This window comes from Gopherus evgoodei, chromosome 1 (assembly GCF_007399415.2).
Source record: "Gopherus evgoodei ecotype Sinaloan lineage chromosome 1, rGopEvg1_v1.p, whole genome shotgun sequence".
Lineage (NCBI taxonomy): Eukaryota > Metazoa > Chordata > Testudines > Testudinidae > Gopherus > Gopherus evgoodei.
In genome coordinates, this window is record NC_044322.1 from 175,160,657 (window position 1) to 175,182,149 (window position 21,493).

At 39.0% G+C, this 21,493-nt stretch overlaps 1 protein-coding gene across 2 annotated transcripts in view; it reads right to left on the reverse strand.

The window, feature by feature from the left end:
• Positions 1-21,493, reverse strand: part of NCAM2 (neural cell adhesion molecule 2) — a 582,026-nt gene that overhangs the window by 222,975 nt on the left and 337,558 nt on the right. For both annotated transcript variants that reach the window (XM_030579736.1, XM_030579747.1), the window contains exons 6-7: positions 14,846-14,963; positions 8,243-8,403 (exon numbers count right to left, since the gene is read on the reverse strand). In XM_030579736.1, the coding sequence (XP_030435596.1) occupies positions 8,243-8,403; positions 14,846-14,963 (279 nt within the window). The remainder of the gene's footprint in view (positions 1-8,242; positions 8,404-14,845; positions 14,964-21,493) is intronic.

The window sequence follows — 21,493 nt, forward strand, 5'->3', positions numbered from 1 at the left end:
TTTGAAGAGATGGATAGGGATGTTCTGGTGCCTTTCCTTTTAATGGTGGGTGCTGGTGCTCAACAAGCTGATACTGTCTATGCTCTGGCATCAATTCAACACCCTGAGCCAGCCCTCAGGAATTCTATCCAGCATCCACAAGAAAATCCTAGGGTTTTTTTCTGGCTGTGGCTGACCTGGATTTCTGTGGGGGTCTTGAGCTTTCTCCCAAGGAAAGGCAAACAGGGTCTCATCTGCATCCACTGCCAAGTCCACACCCTCTACCTTCTCTCCCCATAAAGATTCCTTTACACTGCAGGTAGTCAGGCATGGAGCATGCTGGTGCATGCCTTCCTCCATCACCTCTGACTGACAGCTCTTTTTCTTCACCCAAGAGGTCTTCCCTGAGACCTCTCTGAGCAGCCAGTCTTCTACCAGGACCTCCTTAGGACCTGGAAACTAGTTTCTGTGACCAGGTCTGTAGCAATAGCCGATGAGGAGAACCTCCTTGCAAAAGCCCTGCTGCAAAAACCCCCATCTCCATGTACAGGTGGTGGAGTCCCCTTAGGTGCATTGGAAATTGGTCCTAGCTGGTACCACAGGAGTCAGAGTCCTCCTGTACTATGATGAGAGGGATGGGATGGGCCACATTGTGCTTCTCCAGTTCATGGAGATGCCCACCCTGTATGTCCAGCAGACTTGCCTCCTGCTTTTATTTTTGCTTTCCTTGAGTGAGCCCTGCAGGAGGCTGCTCCCTAACCCTCCTGAACTCATCATACGGCCCCATCCCTGAAAGCTTCCCCCACAGCTCCTGATACACTAACTGAGCCAGCTATATAACTTTCACCTGATCTGCCTCCAAACTATGCCCCGAGGACATCTTTATACACTTGTGCTTATTACCATCCATTTCCTTGCCCTTCTGTTCTGCTCACCAAGTGGCAAGGCCTGTTGCCACCTGCAGAGGGTGAGAAACCCTGTACGGCCAGTCTGTGCTCTACTCCGGTTCCACAGCCCACTAGGGATATTAGCTGGCAGCTCCTCCATGGAACCATGAGCATGGGCATGTACCTGGAGTAGCTGATGAACTCATTTGACACCTGTCCCTATTGCAGTGAGAGGGAGAGCTTAGTACTAATCTACGTAGTGTAAGTCACATAGCAGCCCCTCTTCTGGCTCCTCCAGACCCATTTACTCAGTCTTTGGCTGCACTTTTCCCTGCATGTCCTGATTCATGCACACTCCATCTGTAGCCTGACAAAGTCACAGGACTGCCTCATTAACTTTCCCCTGGCACTGGCCAAGAGGGCCATCCATCATAACAGGAGGAAGCTGGACAGAGGGATACTTTGCAACTGTTTCCAGTCCCTCATCTAATCACATCTCTGGAGAGAGTTCCTTTGGGCAACGTCCACCAACTCTTTGGATGCCTTTGATGAGTGGTCAGTTCAGTCTGGGGTTTTCTGCTCAGTTTCCGCCTCTGGCTTCGTCATATTTACCTTTTGACCTCACTCCCATTGCTGTTTTCTCCTTTTTTGTCCCCAGTACTCAATTGTGGCATGGGCCTAGTGGTTCCTCCCCTTAGTTAAGGAGGTGGCCCTTTAGTCTTGGGTAGGCCTAGGCTCACCTGCCCCAGTACTTCAAACAGTGAACACCTTCCAACTTCTGAGGAAACAGAGGAAGAAAGTGTTGTATAGACAGCTTTCTTATCTACCTAACCCTCATTTATCCACAGAATAGGTCCAGCATATGGACTGATTGAGGCAGTAATCCTGTGGAAAAAAAATAATTAGTGATCATGTAATGAATGACTATCATAATGCATATGAAGAAGGGATCCAAATTAGGGTTGTAGAGATAGCCTAAATTGTGGCATTTCCTAAATTTTGAGTGCTTGATTTTGTGACTATTGTGTTCACTTATAACAGTTTTTGGTGTGTAATTTGGGGGAAGGGAGAGCTCAGTGGTTTGAGCCTTAGGTTGCTAAACCCAGGGTTATGAGTTCAATCCTTGAGGGGGGCCACTCAGGAATCTGGCATAAAATCAGTACATAGTCCTGCTAGTGAAGGCAGGGGGCCAGATTCAATGACCTTTTAGGGTCCTTTCCAACTCTATGAAATAGGTATATCTCACATATAATTTCTTAAGGTTTGTTTTAAAAAAAAAACACCACCACCACCACCACTTAAACAAATTCCATCATATAGCATCATACTAACACTAACATGAGTCATCAACAAGGCTGAATCCCTTAGATCCACTGTACAGACCTCTGCTACTTCAGCTATCAGAGAACCTAGTGTACTAAGCTGACATTCTCTTTGTAACACAGCATTCTGCCAGTGGGTTTCACTGATATTTGCTTACAGCAGGGGACTGGTGAGACTTAGGAATCATGAATTCCTTTCCAGACTCTGTAGATGAGTGTGACTGAGTGGACACAGACCCTCTTACCCATTCTTCCCAAACTTAACCCCTTCTGTCCTGCTCCTTCCAACTTATCTTACTTCCAGTTCTCTCTCTTCCTTACTCCAGGATCCTCGTCCCAGTCCCATTCTCTTTGCCTAACCACTCCTAATCACCAATTCTCAGGCTTCTCATCTGAGTCCCAGCTTCCTTCCTCGATCAGTCTCAGTTTCCATATAGGATGGTCTGTGCACAAGTCATGCCAATACTGTATACAGGCTGATGTAGAAAGTCATTAGACAGGACAGGGAAAGTTAAGGCTGAAGGTTAGGGTTATAGATATGCCATTTACACAGACCAATGTTCCCAAAATCCTGCAGAAGTGGTGCAGAGAGGTCATGGTTGATGATTGGTTGGGATGTGGATTCCACTTTCCCAAGCCCTCCTCATGCCTTCCTCTTAGAGACAACTTTATACAGATGGAGTAGATTTAATCCTTAGTATTACTTCTATAAAAAAGGTAGAAATTATCCCTTTAAAAAAAGAAACTAACCTGGACTTAATAGATAAATTGAAAAAATACAGTAGTATAATTGTTTTCAACATTGTTGCCTCAGTCATTTCAATTGTTAATATTTAGTGTTAATTTCAATGAACATTTATGCATATATTTTGTTTTAATTATGTATTTTCAGAATTATAATTGTCAAGTTCTTTCATATTTCAGATTTCCCCACACACACTGCCAATGTAAATAGCAGCTTTGCTCTACTGTATTTTTAATTTAACAATTTAGGAGACATCGTCAGCACATGGTGGCAACATTATGTGCTGACATAAATGTGAGAATTTTTTTGCCTTCTCTAGGGTTTATTTTTCTGCTTCTTTCTGTATCTGGCATTGTGCACCTGGAACATTTCTTTACTTTAGAGCTTTAGTGAACAAATTATAGCCTTGATCCTGCAGTCTGATTCTGCAGTCTTGACTTCTTCACCCACACAGAGCTTTAGTGTCTGCAGTGGGGCTCCATCTACATGGAACTCCATTGAAGCTAATGTATTACACCTGTGTAAGCAGAAGGGTCCACTCACATAGGTCGGCTTGGAGGAACAGGGTTTATAAAGAGCAATAAGATTTTTTGACTTTCTCACTTAAAAACAAAAAAAGTATATTAAGATCAACCAATACATTTAAAAAAAATGAATAAAATAAATAACAATAACCCCCCTGCACTTGTATGGTTTTATTTGGCTTAAAAATTCTGTATTTAGAAGGCTAAATATCCTGTTTTTCACCCCCAAGGTTTCCTCTTCTTCTGGCCCTCCATTTTCTCACAGTCCAACAGCCAACTTTTAAAAGGAAACCAGAGAAAATTAACAATTTACCAGTTCAGTGTTCTGTATCTGAGCTGCAGAACAGCAGATGCTGAAGATGAAAGAATTTCAAAGTCAAATTTAGGAGTAAAGGTTAAAGTGGCCAACAGAAGGGAAAGCTTTCCTTGTAACCCAATGCCAAAAGTTGGCTGATGCATCAATAGGCACGTCCTGCGGTCACAGTTCCATATAACTCATGTCAAGGTGTCAGCCCCACTCTGAACTTTAGGGTACAGATGTGGGGACCTCCATGACATAACCTCTAAGCTTATTTACCAGCTTAGATCTAGTAGCTGCCACTACCAAATAGTTTAAATAAACATTTATGGGAGAGTCATTTGGAAACTTTGTCTTCCCCCCAAGTATTTCCCCAGTCTTTATCCACCTTTTCCTGGCAGGATTGAGACTGATTAACCTCCCACCAATTCCTGGCAAGCCCAGATCTAAAATCCCTTGGATCTTAAAACAAGGAAAAATCAATCAGGTTCTTAAAAGAAGACTTTTAATTAAAGAAAAAAGGGTGGAAGGAATACCTCTGGGAGATTAGCATGCAAGCTACTCTCACAGACAATAGATTCAAAACACAGAGGATGTCCCCAGGGCCGGCCTTAGGATTTATGGTGCCCTAGGCGAGATTATTAAACTGGTGCTCCTGTGCCTGATCTGCTCTTAGCAACACAAACAGAAGCTTATAGTATTGGAAAACTTGCCACATTCACATTATTAAAACCAGTTTAACTTAATTAAGCACACTGTAATGCTGATGGACTAGCACTAAAGAAGCAGCACTATAGAAAAAATTCTAATATGACAGAATGATGCAAATAATATATATTTTTTAATTTATCAAAATTTTATTGGAAATTTATATGAAGAGGTATTGAAACAAAGATTTGTTTTTAATTAAAAGCAATCTTTCTGGCTTTTTTGGCTGCAAAATCAGTAATAATGTCATTGTATGACAAAGAAAAAGTCGTGTCTTGTTCGATCGCAAGAACAGCAAGACCAGTCAAGCGTTCCTGACTCATTGTAGAGCGGAGATAGTTCTTAATGAGCTTTAGTTCTGAGCAACTCCGTTCTCCTGATGCTACTGTTACAGGAATTGTCAGTAGAATACGAGTGGCAATATACACATTAGGATATATGTCAACAGGTTTGCGGGTATGAATAAACTGTACAATGTCCATCACCGATTTTGCATGTGGCAACATTGATGACAGTGTACTCAATTCTTCATACAGTTCAAGTCCATTTAAATCAAAACTATCACCATGCTTCAGGAGGCTCTCTAGATTCTTGCACTTTGTCATTAGTTGCTCTTGTTTTCCTATTTCGTTGAATTTAGTTATGTCATACAAAAATCCAAACTGTTCATGGTGTACTTGCAAGGTACTAAACCTTTCATCGACAGCAGATACTGCTTTATCCATCACAACATTAAAAAATTCAACCTCAAATTTCTTTTTTGGATCGTCTATGGGCATGATCTGCTGTACAGATTCTTCACAAAGAATTGTCCCTGGCCTTTTTAACTCATATTAACTATGTATTTACTTTATGAAAGTTGAAGAAAACATTGTGAAAACGTAAAACATTGGCTGCCCGACTTCTGGGCTGGCAAAAGTTATACTGACTCACAAGGGAAAAAAAAAGCAGGAGAATCTTAGTACAACATATGGTCACTCTATACCAGGGGTCAGCAACCTTTCAGAAGTGGTGTGCCAAGTTCACTGTAATTTAAGGTTTCTCGTGCCAGTAATACATTTTAATATTTGTAGAAGGTTTCTCTCTATGTCTATATTATATAAATAAACTATTGTTATTATCTGAGGTCTTGGCCACCGGTCCTGCTCAGGCCACTGCCAGCTGAGTAAATGAAACCCCAAACCAGCAGCGGGCTGGTGGCTGGAACCCTAGACAAGGATCCCAGGCCCTGCTCAGCCCGCTGCTGGTCTGGGGTTCTGACCACCAACTCCTGCCAGCCAGGATCCTGGCCGCCAACCCCCCCTCAGCCCGCTACCAGCCTGGGATTCTGCTCACCCAGGCTGGCAGGAGGCAGAGTGGGGCTGGCGGCTGAGCTCCTGACTGGCAAGGGGCTGGCAGCTGGAACCCCGGAGTAGCAATAGGCTGAGTGCTGCTGGCACCCCAGACTGGCAGCAGACTGAGCCACTCAACCCCCCACCGGCCCTGCTCAGCCCGCCACCAGCCCACTCAGCCCGCTGCCGGCTGAGTGAATGGAACCCCAGGCTGACAGCAGGTTTAGTGGTTCAACTGGCCTGCTCAGCCCACTGCCAGCCTGGGGTTTCTTGGGGGTCCCCAGGCCAGCAGCAGGTGCTGAGTAGGGCCGATGGCTGGTATTCCAGCTGGCAATAGGGCAGCAGCCGGAACCCCAGAGCAGTGATGGGCTGAGCCGCTCAGCCTGCTGCTGCATACCATCAAAAATCAGCTCACCTGCCACCTTTGACATGTGTGCCGTAGGTTGCCAAACCCTGCTTTATGTACTAGTAAGGAGATGAGCATATTACAGTTGTTGGAGGGCTCTTATCAGGAGTAACAGGCTATAGGAAAGTCAGTCAACATTCTTTGTTTCTCTGATGAAAACTGTCCCACTCCCTGTCTCAAGCCAAACCTGTCACTAATAATTGTCAACAACTTAATTTTCTGTTTTTGGCTAAGATATTGATTTTTTAAAAAAAATATATTGAAATTGGATTCAGGATTGTTAGCAAGAATTTTTGGCAAACAAAGTTGTTAAATGACAATCTAAATGGCAACACAGTACTGCTTTCATGCTTGGCTCACCCCCCAACCTGCTGGTCCAACAGCTGCAGTAGAGGAGGAGATAGGTGGAAAACTGCAGGACCCCAAAATCCACCTCTTGGGGTGCAGAGTGGCAACAGCAGCAGCAAACCCTCAGGTCCAATCACACGCCAATGGGCACCGCCGCCAGCCCAACAGAGCATGGTGAAGTTAGCACAGCATCTGACCTCAGGGACGGGGCACCCATGGAGCCACAGCAGCTCATCCTGCCCTGTGCAGCTCCCCCTGGATGAGATGGATCGCTAGCAGCTGCCAGCCCGGGGTAGAGGCGCTCCCCAGCTAGGGTGGCCAGATCCAGATGTCCTGATTTTATAGGGCCAGTCCCGATATTTGGAGCTTTGTCTTATATAGGCACCAATTACCCCCGCCTAGAGTGACCAGACAGAAAGTGTGTAAAATCAGGACAGGGATGGGTGGGCAAAAGGAGCCTATATAAGAAAAAGACCCCAAAATTGGGACTGTCCCTATAAAATAGGGATATCTGATCACTGTACCCCAATCCCCCATCCTGATTTTTCACACATCTGGCTAATCCCAACCCAGCCCTGTGTGACATTCCAATCCTGGCTCGCTGCCCAGGAAGTGAGTTACTTTCACTTTCATTCCTCAGCATGCAGGCAGCCAGCCTCCCCTCCCCCCTAGCACCTCACTCAACCCAGCCCTGACGGAGGGGAGGGAGGAGGGAGAGAGGGGTGCCACAGAGCCTGCCTTACCTCACCTCAGCCGGGGGGAAAGAGTCACACTCACAGGTGAGCTCCTTTCCCAACCCTTACCCCCTCCCCTTCCCAGAGACCCCAGCAGCCAATCCCATTCCTCAGACTGTGCTGCATTCGGCTCTCTCTAGGACCCAGCAGCCCTGCTTCTACACTGTCTGGGCTGCCTGCAGAGTGGTGCCCCCAGGGACAGTGAGGCCCTACGCGGCTGCCTATTCTGCCTATGCCTAAGGACGGCCCTGGATGTCCCTCTGGGCAAAACCTTAGTTACACAAAGACACCCAATTTGATTCTCCCTCTCATGCAAAATAAAGTCACAAAAGAAAATAAACATAATCTAATACATTCCTTCTCTAAACACTTACTACTTTTAAGAAATGTTAGATGACTGGTTCCTGGATCCTTCATTCCAGCACAAACATTTCTGAACAGACAAAAAACTGATTTCCCTCCTCCCTCTTTGAAAACATCTTGCCCCTCCATTGGTTCCTCTGGTCAGGTGTCAGCTAGACTATGTGAACTTCTTAACCCTTTAAAGGTAAAAGAGGAATTAACCCTTAACTGTCTGTTTATGACAACTCGTGAATTATAAATTAAGTTACTACTGTTCTGCAGTAATTGTTGCTTGTATTTAACAAATAAATAAATAATAATAATAATAAAAAAAAGCTGGCCTTTGGATCGTAAAAGCCTCACTCTGGCTTCTTGCTACTTTATTTTCCTCCATGTTTTGATATCTACAAATAAAATTGTGACCTCAATATGGGCCTAATTCTCAAATGGTATAAATTGACAGTGTTCCACTGACTTCATTTTCTACCCAGTGAGGATCTGTCACAATATGTCTTTTTATATCAAATATTATAACCAGCTGCAATCAGATAACTGTGACAAAACAAAAACAAACAAAGAAACAAAATATCATGACAGTATATGCCATGAAATACTTACCAAAAACTTGGAGGAATGTCTGCTTTTTATCATTTCCAGCTTTATTTTTTGCTCCACAAACATAAGGACCTGCATCAAAATTTTTTATATCTCTGATTGTTAATTCTGTATTGCTTCTTCTCAAAATATATTTTTCACTTTCATCAATAAGCTTGCCATTCCTGAAGAATAAAAGGGATTTATAATCACACAGTGTATCTCATAATTTGATTTAGAAGCATCAGTCACTTCAGTGATTTTCACTGGTGGATGTGACTATTTTGCTACCTTAAAAAGCACGCACGCACGCACGCACACACACACACACACACACACAACGTGTGGTAGAGACTGGCATTATATTTGGAAAGCAGTTGATTTCACTCTGATGTAAATTGTTTGAGTGTGTAATTGGGTGTCTTTTTAAATGTGTCCAAATCCTGGGCATAAGGGAATCATTCTGGATTGTATTTTGATGCTCAGAACTCCTTGTCATATGATATTTGTTACCATATTCTAAAATAAAAATTAATTAGAAACAGTATAGCATTTTCATTCCAATAAGTTTTAACATTGATTTAATGACACTATTATTCACATTAGTGCAACAATGTATAAAAATGGTTTCATACTACTTTCACATATAGTACACTGGCACATAAACAACTTGCATCAGTTTTTTTCTTCTCAGCTGTTGTTGGCTAGCCACAAATCAGTAAACAAACAAAAATCCAGTCACTGGGATATGTGCAGTAGAGATGGTTTAGAAATAATGAAACATGTGAATACTCTGATGGTCGATCAGTACTTGAGCAACTCACTTCAGCACCCTGGCTCAATTATACTGTGCACTTGTTCCACTAGGATGTAATCCTAACATTATTTCTCTTCACTTTGCCATATTTGTTCTATTTTGCTCTAAGCTTCCTTTGACCTGGTTTCCTGTTGCTCAGTCCTGCATCTTCTTCACATAATAAATAAATAAAAATTGCCTGATTGTCACAAGTGCTGAGCTCTCTCTCACTTTAATGAAATGTGGGGGACCAAATCAGGCCAATGATTTTTGGGGGCCTATGTATGATTTAGGAGCCCAGTTTTAGGCACCCAAGTTTAAAAAGTGGGTCCATGGTGATTTTTAGTTTCTTTCTGCTCATTTTATGGTGATAGTCATATTTATTAAAACAAATACTAAAATAATTCAAAATATGTCTTATTTTAAGCAAGAATATAGATCCTTTATATGGAAGATTAATTTTATGCTAGCAGCAATACATTGGTAGGGTTATCTTTATGTCTTGTATTTTAATAACAATGTTAAAACTCACTCCAATTTTAATCCATTGATGCTTCCATTTTATAAACATGATGGTGACATTCACTCATCTCCTTTTCAATTTGTTCAGCAAATTATAGCAGACTAAATTCTGCACTCAGATATTTCCATACCATTTCCAGTGATTTCAGTAGGAGATGCAAGAGAGTATCTGAGGTAAATAATGGTTCCAAAAAGTCTCTTGTCAAGAACATGTCCTACAGCCAGGATGATCTGAAAGTAAACTGGGACTTCTAGGGAATGGGACAGACTTAAATTGATACTGATATTAGAGAACAAGCAGATACATGTTACACATTAGAAGATTTCAGAGTAGCAGCTGTGTTAGTCTGTATCCGCAGAAAGAACAGGAGTACTTGTGGCAGCTTAGAGACTAACAAATTTATTTGAGCGTAAGCTTTCATAGGCTACTGCAGCCCACAAAATCTTATGCTCAAATAAATTTGTTAGTCTCTAAGGTGCCACATTAGAAGATTATTTCCTTTGTTGGTTAATTCTAAGTCCTGTCACTAAAGAGAAAGGGCTTGATCCTGCAATTAGTTGCATTGATTTCAGTGAGATTACTCACATGGGTATGGCTTGCAGGATCGTACCACACTTATCTTACAAACTTGGGAAGTTGAATTCTGCTGGAATTCTTCACTCACTTATTGTGGTTTTAAACTAGTGTAGCTCCATCAACTTCAGTGGAGTTACTCTTGGTTTATACCTGTGGGACAGAGGAATCAGTCCTTCATAGCAATAAATTTTTAACTAGGTATATTCACATATTAAGTAAAGCAACAACTAATCTTTGCTTATCTTTCTTCTTCTATACTCCCAAGACTAATATGTAAGTGATTTAATGGATTGGTACGGAAACACTGACACATTAGCTCAATTCCCTTAATTATGCATAATACAATCCACAATGCTACTGGAATTTAAAATAATGTTTACTTATGCTCCCATATGAACCTAGATAAAACAATTGGCATAGACAGATGATCAATAAGTTAAATCTCTATCGTATAAGTACTGCACAAAGGAGGATTTGGTTCCAGTCCTGAAGCTCCTGGTTTGGTCAACATTTTGCTTACTGAGTCAAATACCACAAAGGGAACTTACAAGAGGGCTAAATGTTATTGGTACAAGGTTAGCCTGGCTGTAGCTCAACTGACTTCAGTGGTGAAGCACCTGTTTGTGCCAGAGCTGAATTTGACCCTTAATTTTAGCAGCGTGTGGGAAACTGAAAATAAAATCCCAGGAGACAAATTGAAAAATGAATTTTTAACTCAGTTGAAATCTGGCTCTATTCAACTGTACAACTTCCTCTATTCAACAAGGAAGAAAAGATTATACCATAAGAGACCTAAATCTTTCAGTCCTTATGGAAGAAAAATTTCCACTGATGTCAATGAGAGTTTTGCCTGTGTCAGGACTAGGTCATAAAAAATATTACAAAGAATTTTGTGAGATATAAGTAATTTAAAACAATGTGAAGCAACGAAACAGGACTAATAGAATACTTCCGTAAATCAAAACTCATTATTTCATTTGAATGGTTGTCATATGAAATTCCTATTGTTTTCAAGTGAGTATTACTCATTCAACAGCTGTTTTTGGGGAAAAAATCTCCATATAAAATCAATACATAAAATGTGAACCTATTATTCACAGAAGTCAGTGGGGATTGAATAATGGGTTCCTGGTCTGGCCCTGTCTCAAGAGCTAGTTCTGATTAACCATATTACTGATAGTAATGCAATGTAGATAGAGTATTATTGGAAAACCCCACTGGAATTTGTGTAATGGAGAATGCCCAGTGCCTAGTCTCCCAGGCCTGCAGGATTGTCCCCAGAAAATCCCTGAAAGTCTACAGGATACTTAATTGTACAGGTTATCAGTGAAAAAAGGAATATTTATTACTACTTCATTTTGTAGAATCAGATGTATTCTGTCTAGTACTGTAAAAATCTACAGTACTGTAAATAAACTATTTATTTCTTATTGATTGATACCCTAGTATATAGCATAAGTTTGTAGATATCTTGTCATAAATGCAAATCTTCTATTCCTTTTCACATAAGTGGTAAATAAATTACAATAATAGTACTCTGCATATTTCTAGCACTTTCCACCTTAAGATCTCTATGTGCTTTTTATACAGTACCCATTTTACAGATAAGTAAACTGAGGCACAGAGAGGATTCGAGACTTGCCCAAGGTCACATAACTCAATGGCATAGTTGGAAACAGAATGCAAAGTCATGGCTCCCAAACAATAGATCACATTTCTTCTCACAGTCTACTTTAAAATCTAACACAATCAAACTCTAGTTGGGAAGTGAAGATGAATCTAAATAGGATATTTCTGATAGTTTTCGAAAACAAAGGCCAAAATAACATTGTTTCACCAACAACAGAAATAGCACACAGTACTAAACAAGACAAAATAACATTCTAACCCCACACCTGAACAAAATCTCTGTGTAGCTCAAAGCTTGTCTCTTTCACCAACAGAATTTGATTGAATAAAATATATTACCTCACCCACCATATCTCTACAATGTCAATGAAGCTGTAATGCTGAGGAAACACTTTGAATTAGTTCCAAATATAGACCTATAGATCAATCTCTTGTAAAAGCATCCTCATATTGGCTACAAGAGGCAAGATTTTGGTGGAGAAAACTTTAAAATTAACTTATCAGAAATAATAAGAAAAGTAAATATTTTGATCTGTTTTTTTTCCCTTCAAACCTGCTCTATTAATTTCAGAGGAAAAAAAATCTGAATGGATTTTTGTGGTGAACTGGCAATTCCAAAAATAAATAAAATAAAATAAAATAAAATAAGGTCAACTTGAAAACATTGTTTAAATATTTTGTTTTGGCTAATTGAAGTGATAAAAAAAATCAATGTTTTGTTTAATCCAAACCAAAAAGTTTAATTTTTATTTTAAGCATTTTTCACATTTTTATTTAATGAAAATAAAATTAAATATTTCAAAACAAAAAGTTGATTTGAATCGAGAAATCAAAATGGTTTATTCTGAAAAGGTGAAAATGAACTGTATTAATTTTTTCCCAGATTTTTTAAACATTTTTTCAACCAAAATAATGTGGGCAAATCAATATGAATTTATGAACTATTTTGGTCATCAAATCTGGATTTTTTGGTTGAAAAAGAATAATTCAGCTGAAATTTTTGCTCAGCTCTACTTAAAACATATCTTGAGAGGTCTCTGAGATGAGCATGAGAGCAAGCAGAAATATAGCATCAGATTTTGAGCTACATCAGTTCAAAACCAAGGTCTGAATGATTAGTCACTGGAAGTGAAATCAGAAATGAAATTGGCTATATACGTTTCGAATAACAAGTGGAATCAAGTTTGCTCCACCCAATAAGGAAACAGTTGAATTACCACCTCCTACTATTATTGCTTATTTGTATTTCAGTAGCATCTAGGTGCTGTCACCAAGATCAAAGCCCCATTGTAGCAGGCATTGTAATAACACATAGTCAAAGACAGTCCTGCTACTCCAGAGACCTTATATTGTAAATAGACAAAACAAATAAAGGGCAGGAGGAGAAACAGAGAAGTGCATTGACTTCCCTAAGGTCTCATAGCACACGTCAGAGTAAGAGCTAGGAATAAAACCCAAGTCCACTGGCTTACAAGCTTCTACCACATTCACTAAACCACACAGTCTCTTAGGCTCTGAGCAAGGCTTTATCCACTAGAGGTATTGGAAGGTCCGCAACAACCATTTTCCTTAGTGAAGGGTCATTATTGCTACTGAAGGAAGACTGGTTCACTTGTATCTGATCCACAGACTATTTGCACAGGGCCTTCTGTAAAGTGTTAAATTTGTTTGCATATTTTACTGTGATACTTTCAAATTAAAGTATACTAAAGGTACGGCACTGAAGACTGGCAATTCTAAACATACAGCTCCCCAAGACACAAGATGACTGTGTCCATCCTTTTCATCTTGAACATGTAAAACACCATGTTGAATTGTCTTCTTGCAGCGAGGCAAATGAGGTTATCAGATTCTTGATAAACTCGAGAGACTCCTACCCAGCTGGGAGTTACATTTTATAACATGACCTCAAAGGGATACCAAGTCCCAAAGTGTGAAACTTTTGTTTGTAAATTCCAAATTACTACTTCAAATAATTTGGGCTTTGCAATATTTATTTTATTTTTGTTTCATACAATAGAAACTGAATTCTCATCTATATTAGTGAGTGGGGCAAAGATGGCACCTATTTGCATCTTCTGCAATCCAAATGAATTCATGTCAGATAAAGTCAGCACACCATTTGACACAACATGTGTCATAAAGCAGGTATTAATCAAGGGAAACCAACATCTACTGAAGATGAATCTAACAGAATCTCTTAAGTTTCAAATGCTGAGTAACAATGAGAGACAGCTGAGAAGAATCTCTATGGAGTCCAGTGCATGCTGAAAGATGTTCACAAATTTCTTGATCCCTTTGAAAGAGCACATAGGGGGATAATTCAGTCAAGCCCCAAATAGAAATACATGTCCATACAAGGAATCTGAGCTATTTCACATCTCGACATTGGACTGCATCCTTTGTGAACAGATCAGGTGTTGAAACAAAAGGCATGTAAGTCTGTTCCATAAATATGCATGAAAAAGCTGAGAAACCAATGAAAAGCTGAGATCCTTAAAGATGTTATGTGGCAAATTTTCAAAATTGCACAGTTTTAACCATATACATCTCACTGACTTCACCTGGAAGACATACTCCATATCACCCAAACAGTTTTCTGACAAACTAACACAACACACAGAAGCCATACCTGTTACTGAATATCTGGCTGCACTGGAAGATCAGATGACTAAAATCAGCTTAAGATAGATATTCTTTTACATAGCATTGATGTATAATATGATACTGTTACTCTGTGTTTTGGACATGTATTTATAGCATTAATCTGTACTCTATGTTATTTTAGGTAGTTGTATATGGGATTGGAGTATGAAAATTTCATGGAGAAATTCAGAAATACATCTGTTGCCTTTTTTAAAGTCATAAGTTCTTCAACTTTATTTGTTTCTCCTTTAATGTGAGGCATGTTAAAACATGTTAGATATTTTCCAGTTTTTCTTTCTTGATGATAAACATAGTTTGATCAAATGTGTGTTATTTAATTTGTTTATCAATTCTCTATAAACAGCCATAAACACAATTGAGATAGTTTATTTCAGTATGATACAAACTCGTAACACATTTCAAATCTTTCTGATATACAGGTCTAAACTGAACTTACCTATGCCAGCTGATTTCAGGTTCAGGAGAGCCCGTGGCTCTACAGAATAAAGTAACTGCCTCTCCCCGATCTGCTGTAGCATTAAAGGACTTCTGTAGAAAAGTAATTGCTGGAGGAACTGAAGGAAATGTAAAAAAAATACATATGAGGTAAACTAATTGAAAAAAATATGAAGTTTTAATTGCTTCTGTGGAAACTATGAAAAGAGCAATCCTTATTAAGCATTCAATTTACAAATACAAAATGAAGTCAGCCTAATATCAGATAACACTAAGATATTTACATTGTTGTATTTCCTTCAGACATCATTAACCATGATTATTTCATTTTAATGTTATCAAACCACTTTTGTATGGTTTCTTTTGAACTAAACTAACAACAAAATGAATATAAGCATCTTTTTTCTCCTGATCTGCTTTATTAAATAAGATTTAAAAGTAGCTGAAGGACCATAGCTACTGTGTGCATGTCAGTGCAGAGAGACTAATTAGTATTAATTAAACTACCTGAAATGAAAATGTCTGTCTTTTCTCCTCCCTCTCTGACACAATCGTGCAGCTGACAGACAAGCATGCGCTGAAGTGAGACAGCAGTTTCAAATTAGGTGTCAACCCATAATGTTATTCTTGATTAAACATATTTAATTCTTCCAAACAAACTACAGTATATTTTCTGGACAGGAATATAGCAGCTTAAAATGATATATTGTGATAGAGTTCTCCATATACAGTCTATATCTAAAATTACATTTTCTAAAAATTCTAAATAATTATTGTGTCCTGAGAGTTGCATATTTAGCATTTTTTACATAATGCAGTTATTACTAAAACAACAGTAATTTGCACTGAACTCCTCACCAACATTCATAATAACAAGCAGTTTCAAGAACCAATAAAGCCGAAGATGTAATTTAATATCTCCATTCATGATACTAATTTTATTACTCTACTGGAATGGGCTTAAGATGGATGGTATGAATCTTAATTTCCACAAGATTCCTAATCAAGATGAACTAAAAGCATCTATTATATTATTAGATAAGTCATAGTTAGACATCTCTGATATGTAATCAAAAATCCCAATTCCTCTGAGGCCAAGCAGATTTAAAATCACATGTTCTTTGCTTGTACTGTACCAAAGAGAGAAGCTCAAGGACTTTGACCTGAATTTTCTGCCATCAAGTTCACTTTGCTCTGCTGCCTGACTTCCCCACCACCTGTGCTGGAATGAGGAAAGGAAAGGGGTGTGTTGGAAGAGGACAGAAAGGGAGAATAGAAGAGCTATTTCCCACCAAGCCCAATTCTCTGCTGGCAAGGATATCCTGTCAGCAGAATAACTTAGAGCTGCCCCTGTGGTGGCTGTTGGGTGAGGATCAGGGAACCACAAACAGCTCCCTGTCAGTCTCCTCCCTCCACTGTACCGAAGGGAGAGAATCAAGCCCTTTTTCTTTAAGCCAAAGACTTCATTTTCACTGCCTCTCTCTTTCAATTTCAAAACATCTCTCTGGCAATTACAGCAATTTCTTATATGGCAAAATATTAGGAAAGTGTTTAATGAATTTGTAGCTGTTTTGTGATATGCTCTAGCTTCTGGACCTGAGCAAGAATCAACTCCAGGTAATCAGTCAGCTCTTTGTGGACCAACAGCAAGGTCTCCATTGACCACAAACTCCACTAAAATTAAGAATTTCAAGATTATGGACTCAATTCAGCAACTTGCTTAATTATTTCAAATGATCAAAAAGAGATAAAATGAAGTAATTTTATTTTAAGCCTCATTCTTTCTTTGTAGGCCCAAGGATTACAAACATTTGAGTTTCCCTTCCATCTTGATTGACCTGTAATTTTATTTTTGGCCCAAGCCTATTAAGTACCATTAGGACAAGATGGAAATAAAGAGGGAGCTTAAGAGAAAAACAATGAACTCAAAACTCCAGAAACCAACATTTACATATCAAACACAGTTTCTTAAAAAAAAAATTGCTTTTAAACTTTTGTTTGTTAACCTGGATTTTGTTAGCATTTTACCTATAGTACAATAAAGTCAAGATAACCAATCCACTGAATAGCCATTTAATGCTAAATCAGCTCTTGGAGGGTTCAGAACACATCTTTCCCTTGTCATCCATGAAAACTAATTAGAGAAAATAATTTGTGGAAGAGAGATCATCAGGAAACACATACCTTATGATTAGGCTTGGGAGGATTAATTTTTAATTGGATAATGTATATGTTCTATACAATTTTGACTTTAAAACTAGACAAATAAATGAACTGAAGGATGGAAAGTCATGTAAGATCAACAGGTCCTATGACTTCTCATTAACCAGAAATTCTAAATTCCAGCCCTGCTTTCAAGGACACCCAGAGAAATGAGAAATATCTCAGTGGTCAGGCTGAAATAAATTACCACTAAAATATTCTAATACTAATGTAGGGTACAGGTTCAGCACAGAATTGTGTTGAGATACTACACTGATGGGTAGCAATATAAAATCCTAACATACGTATAATAGTGTTCTACATCTTTCCCACACACACAAAACAAGTGACACTACATTAGGCCTGTTTCTTCTCCCATTGAAGTCAACAAGCCTATTGTCATTGACTTTAATGAGAACAGTATGAGGCCCTTACTGCCCTTCTGTACTAGTATTTGTATCTTCTGTCAACTGTAATTCAGTTGACTGTATCATCATGTGAATTGAAGATCAATTTACTTCTTGCCCCATCGTGTCTGTACAATATACAGTGGGCATAAATGGCAAAAAGTACATAAGCACCATTTCAGGTATTAAAATAATCTGGGGAAAAAGCAAGTTCCAAGCTTATTCTATTCTGGGTGCACTATGCTCTGAGGGAACCTCTCTCTTCATAAATCAAAGTGAAATCAGGTGCTGATGTGCAAATGTACATTTCAGATGTTTCTATTTTTAACATATTTCAGACAATGCACAGGACTTGTTGTGAGAAAATTCTGGAGAAAAGGTATGCATGCATAATCAAATATTTGAATGTAATGACTGAAGACAGGAAGATGATAATGAAGATTTTGTCTTCAGATAGATAGCTCCAATTATCCTGGTCATAGACGCAAACTACAAGAGCACAATAACGTCAGCTCTTTCCATCACAAAGTACTGAATTATTTTTCTGAGCGCTGTTTCTTGAAATGAGATATTCAAATGGTGCAATAATAATATGCCAATAAGTTATATTTATTATTGTAGCATATTTATGATTGGGCATAGAAATATTGTATTCCCAGAACAAGGAAACTCCACAGTTGAATGTCAATTATCTGGACAGATATATTACAAAACTTTTTTTCAGGACATTCACTGCATTTTCCTAGCTTCAAAATTAGAAGGGAGGATTTTTATTTATTTTTAATGTAGTTTGAGAACCAAGCTATCAAGATATTCAGCAGAGGCTCTCTGTCATCTGACTGTGACCAGAACATTGATTACTAAATAGACTTATTTTTTCCATAAGGAATTGACCTGACATCCACACGTATGAAGAGATACTGTTGGGTTTCAACTCATTCCTTCATTTTAGTTTTCCATTTGCATCTATTCTACCTGTGAATAAAGCAATGTTATAAAAACCAGCCTAACATTCAAATTAGTCTCCTCTAGGACTGCAATCCGTCTCTTCACTAGCCTCTAAGGGGCGTCGGGGAGGAGAAGGGTCTTTCAACAGATACACCATTCATCCTTCCCCCCAAAATGGATGGAATCATCTCTACAACACAATCAACCTAAGCTATGAGAGCCTAATATTTATATTCTAGCTCTGAATTATTTTTCCTCTTTTGTCATAGTTACAAAGCAAAAAATTTGTATTTTCAATTATGCAAAACCCATCGAGTGAAATAAAAAAAAAATCATGTTCTGATCCCCTCTTCATTTCCTCACCCCCAAAAAAATTCTGTCATTTTGGTTCAAGAAGTCTTTTTCAGTCTGTAAGGCCTCAATTGCTGCTCAGGTAAATATCACTGTTTTATCCACACAATCCAGCTCTGGTGTGTCTTCATGTACAACTTTGGTTGGTTTGTTGGGTGTTTTATTTATTTAAAGACATATGTATTTACAAAATACTTATATGAAACAGAAGGACCACACATTTCAAATCCAAAATTCATATCCTATTAAAGTCAATGACAACTGCAGGTGCTCAGCAACTGTGAACATCGGACTATGCATATAGGTGCCTAAATATGGAGGCTGATGCCTAATTTAAGTCATTCAGGTTTGACCATTTGGGCTAAAACTGCTGTGAGTCTCTGGAACACCTTAAGGGATGACTTAAGCTACTCTACTTTCCCCCTTATTCTATGGATGCCAGGCACCAGCCTAGTCCTCCAGTTTACAGTGGATGTTCTACATTACAATAGCTGCCAACAGTTTCAAGAGACATTTCTGGCTGCCATGAATCATCCAGGTAGGTAGAGATGACATGGTCACAACCAAGGAATCATGAAATGGTCCTCTTGGTTTGTTTTAAGGCTCCCTTGTGTTGCCCCAGGATCTTGCAAAAATGACACTATCATGCAATTTTCATTCTCCTTGTAAGTTGCTTGTACCTCCATTACCAAGCCTGAAATAGCAATAAGCATATCATTTGTCTTGACTGCACAAGAGAATCAGAATGCAAAATCTTTCTATTGTATTCACAGTGACATTTTCTAAAATAGTTTCTTTGCTTGGTACATTTGTTCATATTTGCAATGAGACCGAAGTCTGAAAGAATGATAAATGGAGCGCATAACTGCTATGTAGCAATTATTAATCTTGAGAAAGCATATGACTTGGTTTTGTGGGAGTTAGTATTTGGACTCTTGAGGTGGATGGAAGGGGAGCTTCAAGAAGTGGATATGATAAAGGAAGTGTACAGAGAGCCTCCAGAGTTAAGGTGATAACAATACAAGGAATTTCAAAGAGTTTTGGCATGACAGTGGGATTGAGTCAGAGCAGCATGCGGAGTCCACTTCTCTTCACTCTAATTATGGAGTTAATTAGTAGGAGAATCAAGACTGTGGGGACACATAGAAAACAAATGTATGCTGAAGATCTGGCTCTTCTGATTGGCAGCAAAGAGGGATTGGTAAACATGGTATCAAAGCAGGCATCTGTTTTTGAAGACCATGGTTTGAAAGTAAACCCAAAAAACCATGAAGTTATGCAAATAGAGACAGGAGAAGAAGAAAGCATGGGAGAAAGAGGACAGCAGGAAAGGATGTGGAAGACCAAGGATACATGAATGACTTTGTCATGTTAAGTTTTAAGAGAAAAGGACTGGAACTACAAGATCTACAAACCTGTGCTATTGACCAGAAGGAGTAGTGAAGAACTGTTAGCACTCCAACCCCATGTACATGGGAATGGGAGTTGAGAAGTGAAGTGAAATGACATGCTGTATACTTTTAACTTGACAAATTCTCCTTGATATTTCCTTCACTCTACCAGTCTCAAACATGCCAGCAGACTTTTATATGGATAGTTTATATATCCAAAATATTTTAAACTAAGAGCCCAGAATCCATTTTTAAACAGAAAGCTAGATCAATAGCTGGTGTAAACTGTCAAAGCACCATTGATCAAATGGGGATTAATTGATTTACTCAAGCTGAGGATCTGGTCCAATGATCCCTATATAGACTGAGCCCTGAGAGGTACTGAGTTGCCTTGGCTTTTACAGAAGCCAATGTCAACTCAGGGTGCCCACTGCCTTGCGGGATTGGACCCCCAGGTATTACAGTTATATAAAATACTGAAGGGTGTGAGGGGTTAATCGACATTATCATCTGCATTTCTAATCTATGTAGTGGTTGGATATCCAATGAGATACAAATCTATATCTCAGGCTACTCTAGTGGTAATGCATAGGATCCACATATTTTTTATGGTCTGAAATATCTACTGTCAGCTCTTGAAAGATGCCCAGGTTAAACCTCTTCCAGTCCAAAAGAACTCGTAGTTCCCTTAAAGAAGTGTATTTTTATTTTTATATTATATATATATATATATATATATATATATATATATATATATATATATATATATATATATATATAATATTTTTCATCTACAGTGCCAAGCTACAAAGTGTTTAAACAAACAGATATTGTGTTGTATGCTGAGCCTTATCAATGCCCCGCTTTCAGTTGCCAATCAAACACCTGATCACAAGCCCTTCTGCCAAACCATCCCTTTACCTCCTTCTCATTCACACATATCAACCCTCTTACGCCCCATTCATCTTCTGAACTACCCTACCCTGGATAAGTGCCTCCTAAAGACTCTTTTCTCCCCTATCAAACACTACTGTCTTCCCTGCTCCTGTTACCTGTATATAATCTTGTCCTCTCTGTTTCCCCTGAGTCAAACCAAAATCCTCAGCATATCTCAATCTCGATCCAGTTACCTTTAAGACCCACATCACCTCTTCCCGTTTGCCAAACTCTACTGTTATCCCATTCCCTACAAATATCTAGCCCTAACCTGCTAGCTGCATGACTCAACTATTATATCTCCACTCCAGATGAGCATTTAATCCAGCCCTCTGAGTATAAAAGAAAGACTGTTACACACTCTTCAGAGCAAAAGCTTTTAAGCTCTACTTTTGATAGCAGACCTCACCCCCT